Source organism: Notolabrus celidotus, chromosome 18 (assembly GCF_009762535.1).
Source record: "Notolabrus celidotus isolate fNotCel1 chromosome 18, fNotCel1.pri, whole genome shotgun sequence".
Lineage (NCBI taxonomy): Eukaryota > Metazoa > Chordata > Actinopteri > Labriformes > Labridae > Notolabrus > Notolabrus celidotus.
This window is the reverse complement of record NC_048289.1, coordinates 12389837-12413738: the sequence shown is the minus strand read 5'-3', so window position 1 is coordinate 12413738 and position 23902 is coordinate 12389837. Positions and strand designations below refer to the sequence as shown.

Genomic DNA, 23902 nt, shown 5'->3' with positions numbered 1-23902 from the left:
CAGAGCTACATTACACAGATGGCTCAGATTCCTTGACTCAATGCTATTTTCTCTTTTTATCTCTAATCAGGACTGAAAAAGGCAGAGCGAGACAGAGAGAGAGAGAGAGAGAGAGAGAGAGAGAGAGAGAATGGGAGAGTTAGCAGTTAATAGACTTCCAGCTCTCCTACCCATGAGAGCGCCACGACTCCCCCAGCAAGGCCGACTGCTCAATCAGATCAGCACAAACAGGCCAGTGGTGCTTCATTATCACGAGGAGGTCCTCACTGCTGCCTTGAAGTTTTCAAAGGGAAATGCAATTGCATCGATGGTGCAGGGGCATAGGAAGCACGTTTTGTGATGTAACTGCCCCTCATAATTAAATTCTAAACATCCTTTGCAGTGTAGGTGTGCATGTACGATTTTATGCAGACTATATTTATAAAAAGAAGGACCCCCTGTATTTGTTAATGCATGAAGGGGGTTAAATGCATCACTCTATTGAAATTCCTGTGGTTAAAAAAACAAAAGTTTGTGTCTCTTATAGGTTGTATAAATTATAAATGTAGACACTGGGATGTCACCCATTGGTTTGTTGAATTCGTTGTTAAAGCCTTAAATTCAGCATTTGGCCACCATGTTGGTTTACTGGAGCCAGAAATGACCATAGTTGGACAAGAGGACGGAGCTGGAGAGGAGGTGTGGGTTGGCAAATGCTAAACTATCACAGCTAGTCTGTACCCTTGGCCAATGAGCTATGTAGGACATGTTCAATAGGACAGCTGAAGAGAGACAGGAAATGTTGGGAGTAGGAAGTGTTCGCGGCTGGGAATCGAGCTGGCAACCCCTGGACCCCAGGGATGTAGCCTCTGTATGTGGGGCACTTAGACCGCTAGGCCGCTAGCACCCCTATTTGCATTTTTTTGACCTGAGATGTTTATATATCAAGCTGAGGAGCTCAGAGAGCTCTGAGGAAAAGCTACCAGCTATTCTAACCAGTGTTGTGATTGAGTCACCAAACCTTGAGACCTAGCCAAGTCTTGATTCCTCAGTCCGAGTCGAGTCTGAGTCGAGTCTGAGTCACCAGAGAAGAATCCAAGTTGAGACCCAATTATCCAAGTACAAGTCAGAGTTGAGTCCTAATCATTACTGTAGTTATAACAATATTGAGGGCCGCCATTTCACTTCAACTGACTGTTATGGACCTCTTGAATGTGAAGCAATAGACAAAATCAGAAAAGGGTCCTGAGAAAATTACCAGACTAGTTAGAATCTGATTCTTCTTCTTTTTGGCCTAAAGGGGCGCCTGTAATCACACTGATGACAAAAGGAGATTTGAGTAGTTTAAAATGGGAAGTAAATTACTTTCTCTGAGGGGAAATGGCTTTATTTGTAATGTATAGTACAAAAGAGAGGGTTTTTTTTAACCTCAAGAGCGATCAGAGCAGATTGGAGTTCTGCAGTAATTGCTGGTTTCTCTTTGCGAGGGCCGAGCTTTTGTCCTGTCCTGGAACCAGGCCAGCTGCTCTACTTTTCCTCTTTGCATTACAGCAGTACAAAAAGCTGTGTCATGTTTCTGTGTTGTGAGGGTTCAATGGGTTCAATTTACCATCAATACAAAAAAATACACCTAAATATATTAATCACATTTTTGATACAAGAAAAAATTAACCAAGGACTTTAGACTGATGTGCTTTAAAGCTTCCATGTTTAAAATCTTGCAGATGAGAAACGACAGAATGTTGGACTGTGGATTACATTGTCTTTGACATTATGTGTGTAGGTTTCAACAGGGGAGTCTGTCTTTACTGCCTGACTGCAATTACATTTGTGGATCAAAGTCAAACATGAATTTTGCAGACTATGAGGTCTGTGCTTTACATCGGTGTGTATCCTGACGAGGACCAACTAAAAGTTAATGAAAACTGATATTAGAAAGAAGAACATGCTCTGCATTAAAGCTCTACTGATGTCCCTGTATTACCTAAAAAGAAGAGAAGACCACTAAAAGAAGAGTCACTACTTTTATGTCATTAATTTTAATGTCTGAAACCACTGTCATCGGGTTGCTGTCAGACTATGTATTAACTTTAAGCTGCTGATGCAGCCTTTTTTACATTTCCCACTGCAATTACTTTTTATGAGTGATATATTACTGACTGTTCAAAGAAAGCAGGATGAGATTTATTTTGGGCAAGAAGTTTTAACTACACATGATTTTATAGACACAATATCAAGCATGCACAAACTCTCCACAATACTCTGGAAGTTGAGTTAAAACGTATCAGATTTTCTCCATGTTATGATGTGTGGGTAATAAAATCCTTTTCCACTTGACTCCACCACATGAAATTATATGAGAAGTCTATGCCATCTACTGGACGTTTAGTGATACTACAATATAAAGTATTACAGTTAAGTAAAGAAAGAAAGGCATCTGCTCTTTACACTCTTATAAGATCAGATATTTATTCTACCATTGGAAATCTGGGGACTTTGATTTGTTGTGAGTGTCAGTAAGTGTCCGCATGCTCATCTAAGACTCCTGCAGGTAATAAAGAAGACACTCAGTGAGGATAGTAAAGAGGGGGGAAAGCACCCACTCCAGCTACTCCCTAAAAACACAGTCAACCGATTGTCTCAGCACCTCCATGGCCACAGAGCCTGGAGGCATTCAAAAGGAGGCCTTAGAGAACAACCTGCACCAACATCCGCGATGAACAACTCATCTATATTATATCAATCAATCAATCAATCAATCAATCAATCAATCAATCAATCAATCAATCAATCAATCAATCATAATGAGCTTTGGTTCAACTCGAGACAACTTCCTCATGTACACACATCTCCAACTGTCCCATGTGAGGACATGACCATCATGGATGACATCATGGACATGAGCACACATATACTCACCAAACACACATGCAGAAGGGACTGTGGTTGGGTGCTAACACAGTGTAACACCTAAACTCTCTGATCAGAGATAGATATTAAGGCTCCAACAGCTGTTCAGTTCTGTTTCTTCTGAGCTTTTCTAACTCATCCCCCCTCTTTAAAAAAATAATATAATACATTTCTAGCTAATGGAAGCCTGGAATCACTGCTGACTCTGTAAAACGTATGGAGACTTTTAACAGAAACACAAAATTCTACAGGTGGAACTCTTTGGAAATACTTAGGAAATACTTTTTATTTCATCTCAGGAAAAAGCAAGGCTTTGCCCTCAACAGAAATGATTTAGCATAATAGACTTTTAGTACATTTCTATTAGACTTTGCCCAGAAAAATCTCCCAAAACACACAACAGGAACATAGCATAGTCTCGGTTCAGTAACAGAATAAGCTGAGATGGCACCCAGCAGACTGCTAGCAACACCAACATGTTACCTACCTAGTTATACATCATTTTAATTCTTCAGCATGAGACGTACATGGTCTCTATCAGTGATGTAAAAACATGCAACAGGCGGGAAGCTGCAGAGACCCAGGGAATATTCACAGGTATGAACACTCTCAGGGATAAAAATGTAAAGCTACCTTAAGTCTAGTTATGCAGTCCACTCAGAAACACTTAACGCTGATGGAGCCAACACAAAAAAGCCTAACAAGATTTTCACAATCGGGGGTCTGTCCAGTGGTGCCACCAGGGATTGCAAGGGCCCTTAAAATGTTATCGGCCACTCCAGGCACCACACCAAAATACTACACTGTGATCAATCCATCAAAATGTACAATCAAACTCCTGCAAACTGTCAATTATACTGTAATTTTTTTTAAGTATTTCAAAATTGTGACTTAGAGGAAACATCTTCTTTATGAGTCCTGAAAGAATTCAGATCAAAAGATTTAAAGGTTCTCACTCGGCTGTGTTACTTTAAAAAAATAATAAATAATAAATAACCCTCACCACCTCCATGACCTTTATGTGGGGATGCCCCCAAAGGCATGGAGGGGAACTTCATCAACTCTGTTTTACAATCATGTGACTTTAAAGGTCAGGGATTAGCTGCCCAGGGATTAGCTCTATAATCTTGAAAACTAACAACACCAGAGAGGTGCACATCTGCTCACTGCTGTTTGCATTTCAGTGCTTTAAAATTTTGGTTTTCATTTACAGAAGGTGGAAACATATTTACCAGAAAAATCCGACCAAGTGCACTGGGATTTATCTGAGTACAACCTTTATTTTTTAGTAAAGGCCTGGTGTGTGTGTTTTCTTTTTATTTACTCTAATTTGAAACTGTTGATGTCATACAATGATTAAAAATTTGATGAAGGCCTCACTTCACTCGTTCTCGATGTCCTTGTTCGTGCTAGACTTAAAACGTTGCATGATTTATAGTTGAGTGAACTGGCCCTTAAAAACGTCATGCCCGTGCTACAGAGACTCACCCCAAGAGGGCGGTGTTTTATCGGGAATGATGGGCTGTAGAGGAAAATGGTACAATTTGATTCGTGTAAATGGAAATTTTAAGGTTTCAATCGGTGGTAAATGTTGAAGCATTAAAGTTAATATTACATTTTATCCCAAAACACTATTTTCACAATCTCGGTTGTTTAAAGCTGCATTTATCTTTCTCCAAGGGAAGTGAACGAGCTTTTCTTGTGAGTGTTAATACAGCAGGTGGCGCTCTTTACCGTGCTTTGATCTGAAAAGGCATGAGCAGCAGGAAAAACTGCACTGAGAGAAAGTTCTCCCAGTTAAAAAAACATGAGAAACAATGTGTTTCATTTTCATCCACAGCATATAACAGAAATTAATATAAAACGTTGGACTGTTACAGCTTCCATACCGTCCGCTTTGACGGAGGAGTCTTAATCGTCCTCTTCTGGAAGTGTTGATCAAATTTGCATTAACACACACACACACACACACACACACACACACACACACACACACACACACACACACACACACACACACACACACACACACACACACAACGTGGTCAGTGTGGAGGAATTCACCCGTAGGCGACATCAGTTGAACGAGTCCTTTACCTATCTGCTCTATCTCTTTCACGTTAAGTTCACTGTCCGCCAACACATTTTGAATGACAATGGGGACACAGTGGGAGTCCGACTGGCGGCCTTTCAATGGCCTGAATAAAGTGTGATCTCCAGGCACTGTTAAGAAAACATTGCATAAAAACATTAAGGCCGGGGACGGTCTGGCTGCAGGGTTAAGCTTTGGGTTGCTATTGTGCTCGAACATCTTAGTGCCCGTGTGAAGAAGAAGAAGAAGAAGAAGAAGAAGAAGAAGAAGAACTGGAGCTCTGTGTGGTTCTCAGACAATCCTGCAGAGAACAGGTAGCCTTAATACGGTGAGCAGGTAAATACGGTGAGCAGGTAGCTTCAGTGAACAGGTAAATGCAAATCTAGAGGGAAACAAAAAAAGCGTCAGACTACTGAGGTATGCGTGCATAGGCGCTCCTGGCTGAAGGCTGGGTTTCACCACGACTTCGCCTCGAGCGAAAGAAGGGGGGGGAAACTGCGCAGCCAATGAGAGGGCCGTAACCAGCCCATTCTCTCTATAACTCTGTGTCACAGGGGCTGAGCGATGCCACAACCAAGATTCTGCAGCAGGAAGAGTGTCAGTGGACTACAAGAGCTTCAAAGTCGTGCGTAAAAAAGCGCGCTCCCAGCAGTTCTTTTACGCGAATTTTGCTTTAAGCACCAGAATCAAAGCAATCCCGGGTTTTTTTTTTTATCTGGAGGGCTGCTTTCATCATGAGCGCCGGACAGACATATGAGAAGAAGATTTCGTGTATTTTGACCGACCTACCAGGATCTATGAGTTGCCACCCGAATTCCAAGGACTCTCCAACTCTGCCTGAGTCCTCAGTGACGGACATGGGCTACTACAGCGGACCGACGGCGCACGGGCAGCACGAGTACTATCAGAGTCAGGCGTATGGACAGCCCATGAACTCTTACCATCACCAGTTTAATCTGAACGGAATGAGTGCCGCTGGAGCGTACGCCACCAAATCTGAGTACCCTTACACAAACAGCTACAGACAGTTCGGACATTACAACAGAGATCACCTGCAGGCCTCGCCTCCAAGCTCAGGTAAATGATGGAGAATTATCTGGAGTTGTGTGTACACAAAATGCGTAAAGTTGAATGTGTGCGGATTACAAAACAGAACCATATAAAAGAGCCCTGATGTGCAATGCAAATCTTATCTGTTTTTCTTCATACAGTTTAGATTTTTTTTTGAATGTCCTTACATTTACAGGGTAAGGATTTGAACTAGAAATTGGAGACTACAAATATTTACCATAGCCTGCTGACTTAAGTACAATTAAACGCATGGTACGTTGCAGGTCCCGGTAAATTAATCCTTAAAGGGCCAGTATAAAATCGTGCCACAATATATGAGAGTTGTTTCTGTGTTTTTGAAGGTTATAAAATAAAATAAAAACCTCCAACATTTTCTTAGTGGTTGATGTCCCGACTGGTGTTCATATTATGCTCTAAGAACCCACCTGGAAAAGAGCCAGCCAATAACAGCTGGCCATAAAACAATGATGGTTTGATTAATAATATTCGCTCCATCAATTTTAACATGTTGCCCCTGGCCTGACACACTGGAACTGTGACAAGATACAAATATAATGACTTTGCGAAATATGTCTACACTTTAACGGCGGCAGATTTAAGTTACACATCTTTTTAATCTTTGAAGCAGTTCCCCCCCTTAAGCATGAAATATATGTTTTTCTTTTCTTTAGAGTCATTTGTAATTGTTTTAAGCAGATAATAGTCTTATTTTGTTGTGATGGTGTCACTTTGCTTCATTATGCTCGATGTTATCAAAGACTCCTTGAATGTTCTCTATAATAAATATTTATTCATGTGTATTTTTAGTGAAAGAAGAGCCAGAGCCCGAAGTCCGCATGGTGAACGGAAAACCAAAAAAGATCCGCAAGCCGAGGACGATCTACTCCAGCTATCAGCTCGCTGCTCTGCAGAGGCGCTTCCAGAAGGCGCAGTACCTCGCTCTGCCCGAGAGAGCAGAACTGGCGGCACAGCTCGGTCTCACCCAGACACAGGTGAGCTGCACGAGCCGGTCTAACACATTATATTTAATAATTGATACACATACTTTAAGAGGCAAATGAGTCACGGCCCTCCAGCATGGACAACCATTTACTCTGTAATTATTCATCCGTGCGTAATTACGCACCACAACCACTGGATTTCTGTATCTTTAAAATACAACGTTTGAACCTAATTCAAATACAGATAGATGCTTTTTGGTCCCTTCGCTAAGTAATGTATTTTAATCGGTAGAGGTGCAAGGTACATTTAGTACTATACTAGAACTTTCTCTTAGATTTTCTGGTTGCACTTCATTTAATGACAATTCTTTCTTTCCCCAGGTGAAGATCTGGTTCCAGAACCGGAGATCCAAGTTCAAGAAGCTGTACAAAAACGGCGAGGTTCCCTTGGAGCACAGTCCCAACGCCAGCGACTCCATGGCCTGCAACTCCCCTCCCTCCCCCGCAGTGTGGGAGAACAGCAACCCGCAAAACACTCCGATCAGCAGACCTCAGGTTCCGCAGCCGACGCACAGCTCGTCGCCGCCTTACCTGGAGGATTATAACAACCACTGGTACCAGCAGGGATCACATCTACAGCATCCGGGCACCGTGCACCACCCGGTTCCGCAGCAGAGTGTAGGAGCTGTTTACTGACACTGACTCCAGAGCTGATTTGCCCCCTCAGATTTTTTAAAAGAGGTCCCTCCAAAAAAGACTCTGCAGAGCGAAGGTTAAGCGGACCTGGAGCAGGCCTGAAGTGAAACATTGCGCCGCAATTTTTGGATGAGCAACAATGTTTCAGAACTGGGTTTCAAAGCACATAAGGGATTTCCAATCACTTGTGGCCGCACATTTAACGGACATCTGGCTTGGTTTTTTAAGTTATTTATCGCTTCTGTTGTATTGCCTTAACTCCTTTTGTAAATGAATATGCAACGTTTTTTTAAACAAGTAGCCTATAACCACAAAGCGAAAATTGGCAAAACTGTACAGTTGATCCATGCTACATTCAAACCATGCATTAAGAGCGCGTCAGAAACACTCAGGTCATATTTATATGGATTTGTACAAACCGTCGAAGGCTGTAAATATGTGTTTATATGCAGAACCACTATGATCCGCTTTGTTGGAAACGGAACGACTGCACTGTGGTGCTTCCAAGACCATTTTCATGTCTATGTAATTAGTTCACTTGTTGCCTTCTTGTCAATTTGAATAAAGGTGTTACTTGCATGTTGTGTGTCTAGCCCCTTTATAAAGGTTTTATAAACAGGCTTTAATTCAATGTTTGAGATGCAGGGCAAGTTTAACAGATATTGAAATGCAGATATTGTAGTTTCGTTTTCAAAGTTTAAAAGAAATCAAGCCACTGAAGTTCTTTTTACGCACTACTTTAACCTGTTACTTAAAAAAAAACCAATCGTATAAACAACTTAAATGACTAACCTTAAATCCAATTGCCATGTTAAAATCGGCTCTAACTGAAAGCAGCTTTATTCAGTCTGTAAACAAAACATCAACAGACCTTGTTTAGGAATATTTCAGTGATTATTAGTGATACTGTATTTGATCAGGTTTTATTCATGTCTATACAACCAAGGTACAAGCAATAGTTAAACCTTTTTTTTAATCCAGAAACCAAAAGGTAAAAAAACAAACAGTGATTCTAATCTGTATTGCTTTACGAAAAAAATAAATTTACGGCATAATCCCCTGACCTAAAAGTTATTTACCTCATTGAATAAAACGCTCCCCTAAGAGCGCAAAGGTAACTCTGTAACAGTGAATTGAAATCCTGTTTTGCTTTGCCGTGAGCTGCGTGCAAAGCTCTACGTAGGAGGCGACACAACAGCAGACATGTTGGAGTCGCTCGGTTTTATTACTATTCTGCTGCCAGATAACAAGAGAGAAGTCAGCACGTTACATACACGCACACAAACAGAAGGGAGGGGTGCGGTGTGGGGGATTGAAGACTATTGCCAAAGGGGATCTCGTGCGCGCGCACTTGCACGCGCGCAGCAGGATGGAAAGAAAGGCTGCCAAATATTGAAGGTATAAGAAAACGTATTTTCATTGTTTCACATCAAATGAGATTCCACTTAAAGCATTTCACCTAGAAATGGACAATGCATTTTAAAAAGCAAACTTCGTTCCACTCTGGTCATTTTACATTTGATGACGCATCTAATAAAATAAATGTCCTAACATAATAGTGAAACAAGTCTCTTCCTTCAGTGTATATTCTAGCGGTGTTTCCAGGTGACGACACAGTCTAATGAACGGCTGTGGCACGTGTGAAACCAAGGGAATAAACAGCCTTATCAATTAGCAGAGAGGTGCTGCATAAACATGACAACTGCTCCGATAATGACTGTTATGACAGCGACAATGAGACAGCTAGGAAAAAAAAACAACCTCCCTCTCTGCGGGCTCACAGCTAATAATTACTGGCAGTGAGAGGCTGCATTCATACGCGTTATCAAATATTCTGCACAAAAGTGCATGATGGAGGAAGCTCTAATGACGATCTCCTCCACATGGACCACCAAGGTGCCATTACGCATGGAAATAAAATGTCCTAATGTCAGCGCTTGTATTATCCTTTGTTATTACTACAGTGGTATGCGCTCAAGAAATCAAGAAATGAAGTGTTAAGATCATAGCCTCCAATCACACTCCTAGTATTTTGAATTTGGTAATCAAAATATTTTAATTTTTTTATGGATTAATAACGTATGCGTTAAAAATGTATTTGAAATGTGATTAGTTTTGCTTAGGAAATACAAACCATGTTGATTTCTTCAATTTTGCAGCGGTTGAATATTACAATTGTATAATTATATCATGGCATCATAAATATTGATAAATCAAAAAAGTGGAAACAATCTAATATTTTAAAATTCTGAATAATTCTTTTTTTTTTTACAAGTAATTGTACAAAACTGTTAGAGTTTCAGTAGGCTATTTGAGGTTTTATTTCAAATAATCTACACACCAAAATCAAGAATTCTTTAAACTTTTTTTCACATTTAACATAGACATTTAACATATTATTTCAACAAAATTATAGTCTATTTTTAAAATCTAGTATCTTTATATTTTTGTATTAAACTGCTCACTCGTTCTCATTTATTTTCTCCATACTATAACTGAAGTGTTACAGCTCTGAAGCTCTGAACCTCCCTCCTCTGATGTCCTCACTGTGCTTTTCCCCCTGAACTGAACACCAGTTGTCTACAGACTCACTCATCGTCTCAGCTCACTGTGCTGATTTGACAAAAGCACCGAGATTACTATTGCCTTTTAATATCAATGAAATCTCATCAAGCGGACATGTGACCTCCCCTCTGCGGCTCCCTCAGCGTGTGTGGCCCACAGTTTTGCCTGTCAGGGGAAACATGTGCAGAAGACAAACGTGTGTTCTATATGTGTCATCTGAAAATATTAACAAGTGTAAGTAGCCATGGAGGTGGAGGTGAACTGTTGAACTTGAATGTGATCCTGCATGGCACAACATCACAGCACCATAAATAGAGCCGCTACTAGGGCCCCTAGGAGCCCCTCTCCTCCTCCTGCCTCCCGAAGCAGTCATCAGGGTGGTGTCCGCACTTGTCTCAGGGGTGGGTTTAGGTGGAGGTCGAGAGCTGAAATGCATCCACAGAAAGACCTCCAGCAGCTGTCCAGCTCTCAGTCGGGGCCTGGGCAGCGCCTTGCCTGCATTAGGATCACTCACTGTCTCCATTTTGCTGTAAAGTAGGATGAAATGAAGGCAGAGAGGCATCTTTGACAGCTGCAGACTCCTGAACCCTGTGTGACCTCAGACTGGGGGCCAGGGGCCGCGCGGGGCTGCTTCACAGCCAGTCATCGCATTAAGGTTAAACCGTTCTCATGGTGGGGCAACAGTGATGAGCTCACCTTGACCTACAAGCTGAAAATATTACGCCCAGACACGAAAATCAGTGGGGAAAAAAATGGGCCTTTTCACAGCGTCCATATTCGACGACCTTCATTGTTTCCCGCGCGTTCGCCAAGCTGACCCGCGGTTAAAATGCACTTGCTCTCGGTTACAAAATGAAAAATATGTGATATGTCGTGCTTATTTATCACGTTTGTGTGCCTGGTCTTCCTAAATATGTCTCTCCTCTGTGTGTCTTAACGGGGCTCTCAAAGTATCCTGATATTTGAAGATTTAGATGAAAAACAGGTTGTAAGTGTTTTTTCAGCTAGTCACGTGCCCGCGCTTAGGTCCTAATTTCCTAAAACGAGCATCCCTTTAGATGAAACCATACAACATTTTAAAGGGCCTAGTTTAAGAAAGTTACATTTTCAGCTCTTTAGCAAAGATCATTATCTTGTGCATCTAGACTTGACTCCTGAAATTTGACGCCAAAGGGCTGTAGGCCGAGCTTAAGGTTGACTTCTGACTTCAAGGGATGAGAACGAGTAAATGCACAAGTTTTGTGACAAAAGTGTTTTGAGCTCAGTGTTTATCTCAGATTGAGAGAAAGGGGCAGAAGTGTGGTGATAGAGAGTGTGCATGAATGTGTTTGTGCGTGTGTGTGTGTGTGTGTGTGTGTGTGTGTGTGTGTGTGTGTGTGTGCGCGCGCGCATCCAAGACTAGCCTTTTTTTTTAGATGAAAAAACAAACAGGCTCTCATTCTCTTGGAAGGAAGTTGCTCACAATTACCCAAGACGTCAGATCACTCAAGCTAATAACAATAATCACACCGGAGACCTACTTTGCCGTTCGCCCATTCAAAGAAACCAGGATTTCATAACAAGCTATTTTCCCTCTCACTACTATCCTGCTATTAAAACCCATCAGACACCTCGTTCTGATAACTTCACAGAAATGATACAGTAACAATCCCCTTTTTTCATCACCTTTCAACCCATTTTGCAAGTTTCCGTCCCCTCTTCTTAGCTTGTCTATTGTACGACAAGCCTTTTCACTTTCCCTTCAGCCTGCCTGCATAATTGCCCCTTCCTCATTTGAAAGGTCCTATGCTCTGTCTATCCAGCCAGGCGAGTCATTATTCTAATCTGGAGATGTGAAATTGCCTATAATTTTCCCTGATCCCCCGTCACTTGGTGCAGCAGTTCTCGCCTCTTCTTCTTCTTTCCCAGGGTCCGCGTGCTCAGCACGGCACATAATGATCAGGAATGAGGAAAGAGGGCACGAGGGTGTATATATAAGTGTGAAGAAAGAGAGGTTAATGTAACACAATGGTTGTAGTTGTGGGAGAAAATCAGCTCGGAGGAGAGAAATGCGCTTTGTTCTTCAGATGATACCTGAAAGACCTCCTGAACCTGAATTCAAGGTAAGACTGGACTGTGCACACGTGGCCTGTTTGACTGACTGCTCTGGTGAGGTGGTGGTCAATTAACGATAGGGTGGTTAAAAGTTGTATGTCATTTCGGAATGCAATGATAATTTTTAAGTGTTAATGAAGAGGTTGTTTTTATTTTGGTCTGGAAACAGCAGCTACCATCCTCATTGGGAAAAATGCATACTGAAGGTTAAACTGGTCTTTGGCAATTAAATATCATTTAGCAACTTTTTGTCTGCATTTTCCTGTAGATTCTGTACTACATCATGTTCATTTTACTTCTTTGCCTCTATAAACAAAATCTGAATCAAAATAAGAGTATATATTTTTGCCTAAAGCTAAAGGAGATAGACAAGTTATCGTGTTTTTTTTTTACGCCATTTAAAGTAATAATTGTCCTCTTTATTTCCTGACATACCTCCTGCATACAACAAAAATGAATTTAAAGGCTCTGAAATGTAAGAGGGTGAATATTATTTTAATAATGCTGTTTTGGGCTACATGACTTACATACTATTTAGTCTTTTTAGATGCAATTTGAAACACACACATCACATATCAAGAGATACACCTATCCCCAAATAGCATTTCCAGTCTTTATCCAATGTCCTCCTCTGTAATAAAATAATTTGTATGAGACAATACCTCCACTACTTCTACACATATGCCTGGTTAGTTGTTTTTTATACCCTGTGTTCTGTGTGATACTTCTGTCTATTAATGTGTGCCAGGCAGTCAATACAGACGAATGAAAAAGATAAAAAGAAGTTGTTGGGTGTTTCTTTAAAGCACTATTCCTCCTCATTAAACAGAGCTTAACACCGCTTTACCCCACTCGAATCTAATCTAGAGCACCATCCAAATCTTCAGTTCTGTTTGCAAAGATCTAAATAACCAATTCCCTGTGTTTAAACAGTCGACGCGCCCGCATGTGTAAGTCCGAGCAAACGACTATAAATCAGTCGCGGTTTATTGGAGGGAGCAGCCACGCTATTTGTCATTTGTTGTGACAACGGCGAGTTTCTGCTGGAGCTCCCTTGGCACGTGAGGAGGAAAATATCCCTGAAATGCTGCCTTGCGCGTCATTGCACCTCACGGATGTTACCTCACACCTTCCTCCAAAGAGAGCAGGACAGCTTTCTTTTCAGTGAGTAAATTACATGAAAGTTATTAAATATAGATATTTACACTTTTTGCATTCAAACCATGTTTCATGTTACTGATTTTTATTGGGAAAAATAAGTTTTATATCGTCACAGCCGGTCTGACCGTGCGTAAAAGATAAGCTGGACACAACCACCGTGTGCAGAGATGGCACAGGAGATCCTTTCGTCACACCGCCCTGAGGCTACTGCTTGTCATTTTACGGTTATTCGTTTAGTTTTAGTCTACAAATCAATTCAAGCTAAAAATAGGACTAAGTCCCGGATTGTTTTGAGAAAAGTGACAGTTGAAATCAAAGCAACTCTGCAGGTTTTCTCCACAGCTCAGCAGTGTTGGTGTACAATAGACGTCTCGACAAGTTATCACATGACCAACCAAACTGCACAATGTATGTGCCAGTGTTTGTTGATATACTGGTCTTAAAGCAGAGATCAACTCACAGTAGAAACTGACTACAGTGTCATTCTTCCAAGGGAAATTAATAAAATGTCATGCTCACCTCTTTTGTCTTTGAAATAATTAAAAGGCGAAAACATTTAACACAAGAAATGAATCATAATCCAACTATTTATTTCCGCAATGCTCAGAGCATCTGCTGGAACACGCAGCCAAAACTAATAAAGTAGATCCACTTTATCAATATTTGCCTTTATCCCGAGTTTCTTTAAGGTAAACTGCAGTTAGAGTCCACACGCTGCAGTGACATTTAAACAATTAAAAAAAAAAAGAGGATTTCATGCTTTCCTGCTCAGATTTAGCTTTAAAAACTGAATCCAAACCACACACGAAATACATGACATTTCTATTCAACACACTTAAAAACAGTTCAGAGAAGAAGCCCCATGATGGATCAGCCTGCACGCGCGCCCCACACAGGTCCAAACGCCTCGGCCTGCGCTCACAACAACAATCCACTCACATCATCTGAGGCCTGGGCATCGCGTCATGGTGAGGGTTATGGTTTGGATACCAGTGACCAAAAGTGTTCATGTAGTTGTTCGGGTGCATCTGGGCACCTTTGGAGACCTCCCACAGTTGGGGGAGGCCGGGTGAGCAGGGGGAGATGGAGCTCGTGCTGTGGAGATGTTCCCCCTCTGATCCGCTGCCATGCTTCATGATCTTTTTGTACTTGGAGCGTTTATTCTGAAACCATATTTTGACCTAAAAGGGGAGAAATGCGGAAAATTGTCAGTGTGGTTTCCAATTAGCAGCAATATAAAAGGAATTATAGAGTGAGGAGCTTTTTATGAGCATATTTACCACAATTAAAGTCAATGCAGCTTTCAGAATAGGCCTGAGTTGAACATTTGGGAACAATAATCTCCACCAAACTCTCATCTTTTCTCTGTTAGTTTTGTAAATCCCAGGCTTACTGCTGGTGCATGATCGCTGTTCAGCCGTGGATGCGAGTGGCACTTGTTCTCCATTTAAATTGAGCTCTTTCATTGTAAACTGTTTTATGAGTCAAATGGTGCGCGATGACGGCAACAGACCGAAAATACAACAATATCATGAACTGCAAACAGCCCAAAGCACTGAAATTTCTGCTGATTCCACATAAGATGTCTATTTTTACACACGAACAATGAGGAGAGTATTTATAAATTGCACCCAAACGCCTCACTGAGTCACCCTATAAACTTGAGCTCCAAAGGCGAGATATAACTGGGAGATAATTGTTGAGATAATTGTGAAGGGATTAAGAAAGAATGGGCGAGAGGCAGCTCGGATGACAGAGTGGAAGCATTCGTTTATCTTTTATTTGGAAAAACCTCAAGGAGAAAGAGAGAAAAGCGCGGTTTTCTGTCCCTGTGAGAGTTATGATGAGGTGTCAGACGCACGTGCACCCGTTAGTCCATAAAACATTCCCACATATTCATATTATTGTTAAGCTTCCCATTTTCATAATTCCATATTTTGGAGTGCACTGTGCGCCTAAGTACGCATTCCAAAATAAGCAGAAGGCACATCTTTGCGTTTATTTTGTGTGAAAACGAGAGATAAAACATACACAATTAAAATAACTCATTCAATTGATAGAGTAAAACCTATTTAGTAATTCTAATACACGTTCAGGCCTTCGATTATATGTAACTGCGGATTTACTTTTCTGGTGGAGCGTTTAAAGGACCGTGGCTGACTAAGGAAATACAGCCACGGTCACTAAGCACAGTAAATAAGACGGGCATTAAAGGATCGAGTTACAAATCACAACAATTTGCTTTTTCATTTGATCTCCACATGAGCACTGATCCTAAATAATGCAGCAGAGAAGATGCCTTCTTTAACATCTGCTTTCTCTCAGTGATGTTTTACATGGATCTGGTTCAAGAGAGATTAAGTTAAGATTTTTAATATTTATCATAAGCTTTGTAGATCTGAGAGTTTGAGGAGGAAGGTTTGAAGAATCAACCTTTAGTTACCTCCATTTATGTTTGGGTATTTGAACAGCATATTTTTTATGCATAATAAGGGACTTATTAAGGGCTGCTGGGTGAACTGTAGGCCCACCTGAGTTTGTGTGAGGCCCAGTTTGGCTGCCAGGTCCGCGCGCTCCGGTAAGGCCAGGTACTGGGTCTGCTGGAAGCGCTGGTGCAGGGCCTGAAGCTGCAGGCTTGAATAGATGGTCCGAGGCTTCCTGATCTTCTTCCCTTTTCCATTGAGACGAAGGTCCCTGGCCTCTATCACAGTGGACTTTTCGCGATCTTGCAGGGGATAGACAGAGAACAAGGATTTAAATGTTTCTCATATCTGTAGATCAACGCAAAATGTGACATGTACATACGGACAGACTTTCCGCTTTTCCTGATTTCACAAAATATCCAATCCTGACGTCTGACAACTCAAAAGCCTTCTTGAACAGTCTTGTTTTAAAGGTACAAGTAAAAACTGAAAGTACAGCGCCAGACACTCCAACTAACAGGCCTCGCACCGCTATAAACACTGAAGTGTCAGGGCCTGAGAGCCAACGATATCTATGCTAAAACCATAGCAAATCCCCCTGCATTACTGGTCTGATCGTAGTTTTACTATTTAAGTATTCTTTAATGTATGCTTAATGTCTTAGTTATTGAATTGCATAGCATTAAATCCATTAGTTATCTACAAGCTAATTGCTTCATGGTATCCACTATAAGCTTCATTAACAGAGAATAGAAGAATCATTTTTACAGAGGGGAATTACATGCACTGTTACAACATAAAGACCTGTTATTTACTGAAAACGTTTTGTTAATGTGAACCAACAAGGAGGGACAAAACAAGTACTTGAGGTAGGCCCAGACTACACGGTCTATAATTTGATTCACCCACAGAAAATTATGGTCAATAAAATTAATGGCACCATCTTCCTTTATTGTATAACATGAGTTTTAGGGAGGGAGCATCCCTGCAGGCTGCAATTTGGGTGTCAGGCTTAGTTTGGAAATTGGGGCTGTAGTTGGGCTATTCATGCATTAAACTCTTAAAATAAGATACCAAATTGTAGCCTACTATTGACATTTTTTTTCATTATTAGGTAAACATAATTTTGAAAAAGGGGTTTTTTCTGCAGAGAAAATGTGGGAGGTGGTGCGCCCCTGTGCGTAATTGCGCGTCAGCATGATGGAAAAATCTTAATTTTACAACCATTCCTGAGACACAACTTGAATAGGTCGATTGATTAGTTTGACTTTGTCCCATACCTGTATGCTCTGGTCTGCTGTGGGCCAGACTACTGCTGCAGTGATTGCTGTGTTGGTAGGACATGTAAGCAGACGGGGGATGAGCGTTCACCGCGCCGGGGTAGGCGTAGCCCAGAGAGCGGCCATAAGAGCCGCTGCCAGGAAAAGGGCTCTCGTGCTGGGAATGCCCGACAGTATGCAGGCCAGGCACGGGATAGATGTGAGGAAGTCCGGGCGAGTGCTGCTGGTGCACCGGATGTCCGTGGCCAAACTCTAAAAAGGCAGATTTGGAGGGATCTGAGGCGTTCGGACAGTCAGGCATGAAACCCATAGACATCATTAGCTGATAGACGAGTCCATAAAGCGTCGTTCTGAAGAGGCTTTCATCAGTTCAGGCGGAAACTTGCAACAAATCCACACTTACGTTGAAAGCTTTGATCGAGAAGAAAAGCTCCACGTGGTAAAAAGTGAAAGCGGTCATGTTCAAAAGTGTTTGCAAATCGGATAAAATCAAAAAGATGATCCTTCTTCACATCATTGGAGGAGCTGACATGCTGCTTCAGACACCTCCTGCCCGCGGAGCCTCCAACACACTGGCTTCAGTCTGCGCGCGCTCTGATTGGTCATCAGCAGGCAGCTGTCACTGAGGCTCCACCATTCAACTCATTAACATATGATACAGGATGCAGCTCTGCAGCCAGCACGGACCTCCTTCCGTTAATCATGTCAGAAAATATAACAAGACAAATATAAAAAACGCCATTCTGGTCTAATCCAGATTGTTATTTATTTATGTATTTATCAAGTTATTTATTTTCATCTACCAGCATATGAAAACGCGTCGTGAGGAAGAGTTGATATTCAGTTTAGACAACCAAGCAGCTTCTGGAGATTCGATTACTTATAGAATTTTAGCTTCGTAGATATTTTTAATTTTTTTAATTGTAATGAAATACAAGCCTATTCGTGAACATTATTTGAAACCGACCGAGAAAAGTTTCGAAATTGTGCTTCTTCAAAATTAGCGCAATTCTCGTTTATAGCCATGACATGGAGGGAACGGACAAGTGCAGCATTTGCTTAAGTCATCTTCTCAACTGTAGGCCTGCTAGCATAACACGCTCAAGATAAAACGAAATGTGTTTCCGATGCTAATTCCATGCGTAAATGAGGGGTTAATATTTCCGTTATTTCAAGGCCGATGCTATTATTTAGCAATTCTCAATGGTTATTATTAGACATAGAGATATAACACATTTTAACTCGTAATTTTTTACAATGTAGTACAAAAATATGGTTGCACGAGCTTTTAAATTACTTGAGCTCTTCTCAAGAGTTTCTCAAACTTCATAAGCATTTTTTCTGACAGTCAGTTTTGGAGCATGTTCTATTCAGAAACCCTTCTGGAAACTTCTAGCAGAACAAATCACAGATATACAAATCAGATTTTAGTAACACAAAGCTATTCACACACACTTCAACACAAGCATACTTTGTTCTTGCTGTTTGAGAGACAGCTACAAATAATCAGCCTAAAGAGAAGTCAACACATGCCTCAGGACATATGTAATTTTAATTAGTGGTTTGATGATTGCTGATACATAGATGCTGTGTAGTCCTAATTTGTTTGATTACATTAAAAACAAATAAAGACTTCCTACAGGAAACAGGACAAAAAAGTTCTGTCTTATTTCAAATTTAGAATAAAATAGTTAAATTGAATTATTTCTGATAAAAAAATAATAATGAATGAAAAAGTCATGTCAGCCTCATCTTCACTAGCTCCAACATCAGGGTTTTATGTGTTAATGCAAAAACTAACTGCAGAGTCAGCAGAACACAAAGTACGTATGTGGACATAATGTGGGTGTTGGGGAGAAAATGGCAACCACAGAATCAAAGAGTAACTCTGTCTCCAAGTTTTCACCTCTGTTGACTCACTCTCAAGCAGAGTCAACCCACAGGTGGAAAGAAAAAACACAGTGGGAGAAGGACATCCTGCCACTGAAGCTCCATTTTTCGACGAAATGAAACAGCACAGACACAGATCTCATCTCAGTTGAATCACATTTCAGGCTTCAGTCAAATCATAAACAGAGTGTTTGGTGGGTTGAGCGTGGTGCTGAGCTGCTGTCCAACCCCGTCATTTTGGTCATGTCCTGCCCTGCCCGCCTGCCTGCAAGTACTGGGAACCCAGCAGCAGCAGCAGCACTAGAGGCCTGCTGGGAGCTGGAGTGCTTCCCGATTCCCCACAGGCCTCAGCCAGCCAGAACAAAGCCACAAATTATTATCATAGTGGAATTACAGTCACAATAATAAAAAGAAAAGGCTGCTGAGCTGAGAGGCTGGTTTACGACTTCACACATACGGCTTTGCAGCTGTAAATGTTCATCATATTGTAAGAGAATCCAGCACTGTGGCTTACAGTGATACCAATACTGATACTAAAATATGTTATTAGGTATGGGTTAGTATGCAACTCAAAGCATTGATCCTTCATAGGTCTTTGTATCAGGGAGGAAAAGAAGGTGTGATTTTAGAGAGACGTTCTTGATGCTATTATATGATGTGGCATGGAGTGGACTTGTTTTCAGAGTTAAACAACATTTGTGGCTCTAGCCGTACGCCAGAGTTGTTTCTGTATGGATTCAGTATTAGTATTAAGAGTTGATATTGCCTCAAATGAAGCATTGGGAATTGTGGATAAACAGGTCAACACATTGATCTGTATCTACCACAAATTATCTACCACCACAAAAAGTCAGTGGATTACTGATAAATGATCATGTAATGAAAAAAAAAATCAACAGTGTGATGTTTGCATGGTTTGTAATGATCAAAGCTAGTACAATGATAACAATCAGTGTTTCTCCAATATGATGCATTTGATCTTGGGGCTAGTATGGAAGGGGTACTTGGTATTGTCCAGTATTTACATCTTGTATCTGTAAGGGAAAGGTAAAAATTGAAGGAGACACCTCTACTGCAGGTCTTAGGGGTATATTGAAAAGTTACTGGAATTTGAAGTATCAATATTTGCAGTTTTCATCAGCGACCAGGATTTTTTTGTTGCTTTGATTTTGATTAGTGTTTAAGATGAAAAAAAAAACGTGGCTTCTATTTACAATAACTTTTTTCCTACTAACTTCAATCTTGGGTTAGGCTTCCAATAAACCCTAAAATGTGGTGTTGTGTATGCATATCAACACTGTATTCGATCACATAATCTATTGACCCCAGGATCTACTGGTCAAGGGTGAATTATCAGTGTGGTCCTAGCAGAGTGTAGTTTCAGTCAGTGCTTGCAGAATGTCAACAACTGGTACTTTGTATCAGCTGAAAATCCGGTTCAGAGTAGGTATTGGGAAGGAAAAGTTTGTTTGGAGTTTAAATTAATCAGTATTGCAATGATATCAGAGGGTCGATATAAAGTATCGACCAGTAGTGAAGTCTAAGAGTCAGAAACATTAACAAGGAAGGGCATTATTTATGTTGCCATGGTGCTGTTGTTCCATGATTATCAAAGTGTAATTTAACATCAGCTAACATTGAAGTCTTGGTGTCAGGACAGGGAAGGACAATTTGCATCAGAACATTTTGTACACTTTGCTTTTAATGACGTGTTTTGTAGCACTTTTAGATTTGCTCTAAATGTAAAGTGCATTATAAATTAAAGGTACTATTGTTATTATTGACATCTTTAGTGTGGCTTTTATCAATTAACTGCATAATTTTTTGGATTGTAAAAGCAATCATTGGAGATTGCACATTTCTGTGTCTATGGGCAGGTGTTATATTTAAACCTAGGTAAAAAAAAAGCAACCTACATGGCAGTTCGTATACCTAATCAGAACGGCACACTTTTTGACGGACAGACAGGGAGTCAAAATGAAAACAAACACAAGATGGAAAAGGCTTTGAAGACCTACATGCATGCCTGTGGGCTTATATGAGTAGCTCTCATATGAGGCACTTGTGGAGCTGATTGCAGAGGGTAGAGACCTGGATGTTGGAAAATCTTACATGTCCTAAAAGTGCAGAGAGAGAGAGAAAACCAAGGTGTGCATGCTCTTTAAGGCTTGTAATTACATTTGTATTAGTGCTGAAGAACAAAGGCGAGCCCTGCAGTCATAGGGCAGGGATGAGTCCTCCCTATGCCTGCCTACGTGCATGAAAAGGGATGATGCTAAAAACAGTCCTCCACTCCTGAATGCAGCCCAGACTCAGTGGCGTCTTCCCTGCTGCACTGTACACATGCGTGTGCAGAGGTGTGTCAAACATAGGTGTGTGCCTTCTCTTTATCCCTCTCACACAAACTCACGGGTTTGTCCATCACGCAGCTCTGATGCAGAGTGACAGCATTCTTTGTGCACAAACTCAGAGCACATTCCCAGGAGAAGAGCAACGGCTGTCATCTTCCCCCGCTGGCACATCATGTTTTACAAGTAAAGGCCTCTGTCTGGTGCCGCACAGGGCCACGAGCTGAGGGCCCCGACACACTCAGACTGACAATCCACGACCCTGACAGAATGCTGTGATTTAGTATCACAAGCTCCGCTCACCACATAATATACACAAACGCAGACACACATGTCCTATTACAGCAGATGAGGCTAAAAATGACACAATTACCCCACCAGAAATGAATCACAGAATGTGAGGACAAGGCGTGAGAAACGTGAACATATCTTCTCACTTCTGCTCCTTTTAACCAGGTTAGTCATCGTACTTCACCACAAAATTGCACAGAATGACAAAATGTCCCCACTGCTCAAGACACTGTGCTGTCTACCTGTTTATTTAAGAAGAAATGATACATTTCTACTTGTTTCTTTTTTCCAATTACCCTGCTTCTCCATTCATCAGTCATTTTCTCATATTTGATGTTTCAGTGAGATCCCAAAAGTGGTGAACTGCTTCTAGAAAGAGAATGTTTTTTATGCTTTTAAACTTTTGAACACAGACTTTCAGATGTCAAAAACAGAATACTCTCTCAGGATATTGAAAGACCTGACTTTTTGCTCTGGCTTTTAATTTGAAGGAATTTCAGTTTTGAGTTTGAAGTTTTTTTTTAATATAATGCTTTCATATTATCTTTAGCCTTGGTGTTTATTTTCCTGTATCTAACTTTTTCTTGTCTTTTAGCAGATTTCTATTTATTGAGTTTGAACATTTAATCGTTTTTGAAGTCATAATTTTGTAGTCCTACAAAATGTTGTTGGTCATTTGTAAGATACATCAAGTTGCATGATTCTGTGGAGGTAATCTAAAACTATAGTTTATTTAAGTACTCAAAATACATGTATGCACTTCAAAAATATATATTTAGTCTATAATGAACCCCTGCTTCTCTTCCTTCTTTAAAAAAATCTCATTTTGATGGGTCAAGTTTGCAATTCCTTCACACAGAATAAGCATACATCTGTCAGTTCCATTGTACATTACAGCTGATTTCCAGTCCTCTTGCATCAACAAAGACTGTGAAAACAAAAGGGTTTACGTGTTTCTCTGACTGTTTTTCGCCTCAGGAAAGAGAAGAAGAGGAGCCGCTGCAGAGCAGAGGATGAAGGGTCCTAATCTCTCCTCCAGGCGCCCATCACACAGGAACACTCATATCTGCCCAGCCGGCGTCTCATTCCTCAAGTGCAGCCACATTGCTACAGATGCGCGCGTGTGTATATGTGTGTGCTGGCTGCCTCTGAGGGCCCACAGAGTTCAACGGTGACCAACATCAGTCATGCGTGAGCTTCTTGGCACATAGATCAAAATGTTTACAGACGGGTTCAGCTGAGTAAAAACTTAACCTGCTTATTAAATTATTTCATCATGTAATTGACTTTGGCTAATTTATGTAATGTAACATCTATTCTACTCCTAATTTCTGTCTGTATTTAAAGGGTGTCAGCAACAAGCTGGACTGACTCATTTGGTGATTCCAGTATTTATGGATTTACAGTTGAAACTGAAGCTTTTTAAAATAAACATGAGGTGTAATTGCAGTGCTGCTGGTGTGAACTGACATGTTTAAAGGCAGCAGTTTGAAGCATGGTGTCATAAATTTGACTGATTAGTGGTGACAGCTTCCAGAGTGTCCAACAGTGAATTTTCAAGTCAACAAGGGATTCAATTTTATATTTTCAATGTTTTATGTCACTATTAATTAACATAGATGTAGTTAATGTTTACTAATTTTGGAGGCTTGATCTTTAAATATTTTCTTCCAATAAATCAGATTTGTATATACATATATATATATGTTTAAAGTCATATGTCACTTGTGATCATTACGTTTCCATAAAGTCTGTTCAGTTTTTTATAATTATTTGAGCATTTCATGTTTTTAGTAAAATGTCTGGAATCCAGGCTTTCTGTTTGTAAATGTTTAAGTTGACTTCTGCAATTTACTTCTGCTGTGATTCTGATTGTTTCGCTGTTTAAACTTTGTGTTGCTGCCATATTTGGCCTTAGGAAAAGAGATATCTGATTTCAATGCGACTAACGTGGCTAATAAAAAATAAATTAAACTAAATTTTCTTCGACATGAAAAAGCATACAATTGTTAGGCCATCATTAATTTATTGTGGTGTAAAAGTACATTTAAAGCAATCCCCACTGAAACAGCCAAACAATTAATTTTAGAGAATGGTGAGAAAAGAATAATCATTTTTAGCCTCTGCTCTCTCCACTAAAATAATACTAATAAAAAACAGT

The 23902-nt window shown here is 40.7% G+C and overlaps 2 protein-coding genes across 2 annotated transcripts; one reads left to right on the top strand and one right to left on the bottom strand.

Annotated features, from left to right (window-relative positions):
- The first annotated feature begins 5035 nt into the window (after positions 1–5035).
- dlx3b (distal-less homeobox 3b) lies at positions 5036–8253 on the top strand. The gene is made up of 3 exons (XM_034708333.1): positions 5036–6058; positions 6860–7044; positions 7375–8253. Exons 1-3 carry the CDS (start codon positions 5716–5718, stop codon positions 7687–7689), a joined length of 843 nt encoding a protein of 280 aa, XP_034564224.1. The 5' UTR covers positions 5036–5715; the 3' UTR covers positions 7690–8253.
- Positions 8254–13948: 5695 nt separating this feature from the next.
- Positions 13949–17810, bottom strand: dlx4b (distal-less homeobox 4b). The gene is made up of 3 exons (XM_034708370.1): positions 17213–17810; positions 16041–16234; positions 13949–14690 (listed from the first exon to the last, which is right to left on the bottom strand). The coding sequence occupies exons 1-3, from the start codon at positions 17529–17531 to the stop codon at positions 14445–14447; spliced, it is 759 nt and encodes a 252-aa protein (XP_034564261.1). The 5' UTR covers positions 17532–17810; the 3' UTR covers positions 13949–14444.
- Positions 17811–23902: the final 6092 nt, after the last annotated feature.

Excerpts from the sequence above, each read along its gene's own strand:
- dlx3b (XM_034708333.1), top strand. The coding sequence starts at position 5,716 with ATGAGCGCCGGACAGACATATGAGAAGAAGATTTCGTGTATTTTGACC. Across the intron at positions 6,059-6,859 it reads GGCCTCGCCTCCAAGCTCAG|TGAAAGAAGAGCCAGAGCCC; the intron begins GTAAATGATGGA and ends GTGTATTTTTAG. Across the intron at positions 7,045-7,374 it reads TCGGTCTCACCCAGACACAG|GTGAAGATCTGGTTCCAGAA; the intron begins GTGAGCTGCACG and ends TTCTTTCCCCAG.
- dlx4b (XM_034708370.1), bottom strand. The coding sequence starts at position 17,531 with ATGATGTCTATGGGTTTCATGCCTGACTGTCCGAACGCCTCAGATCCC. Across the intron at positions 16,235-17,212 it reads CAGCAGACCAGAGCATACAG|ATCGCGAAAAGTCCACTGTG; the intron begins GTATGGGACAAA and ends ATCCCCTGCAAG. Across the intron at positions 14,691-16,040 it reads TGGGCCTCACACAAACTCAG|GTCAAAATATGGTTTCAGAA; the intron begins GTGGGCCTACAG and ends CTCCCCTTTTAG.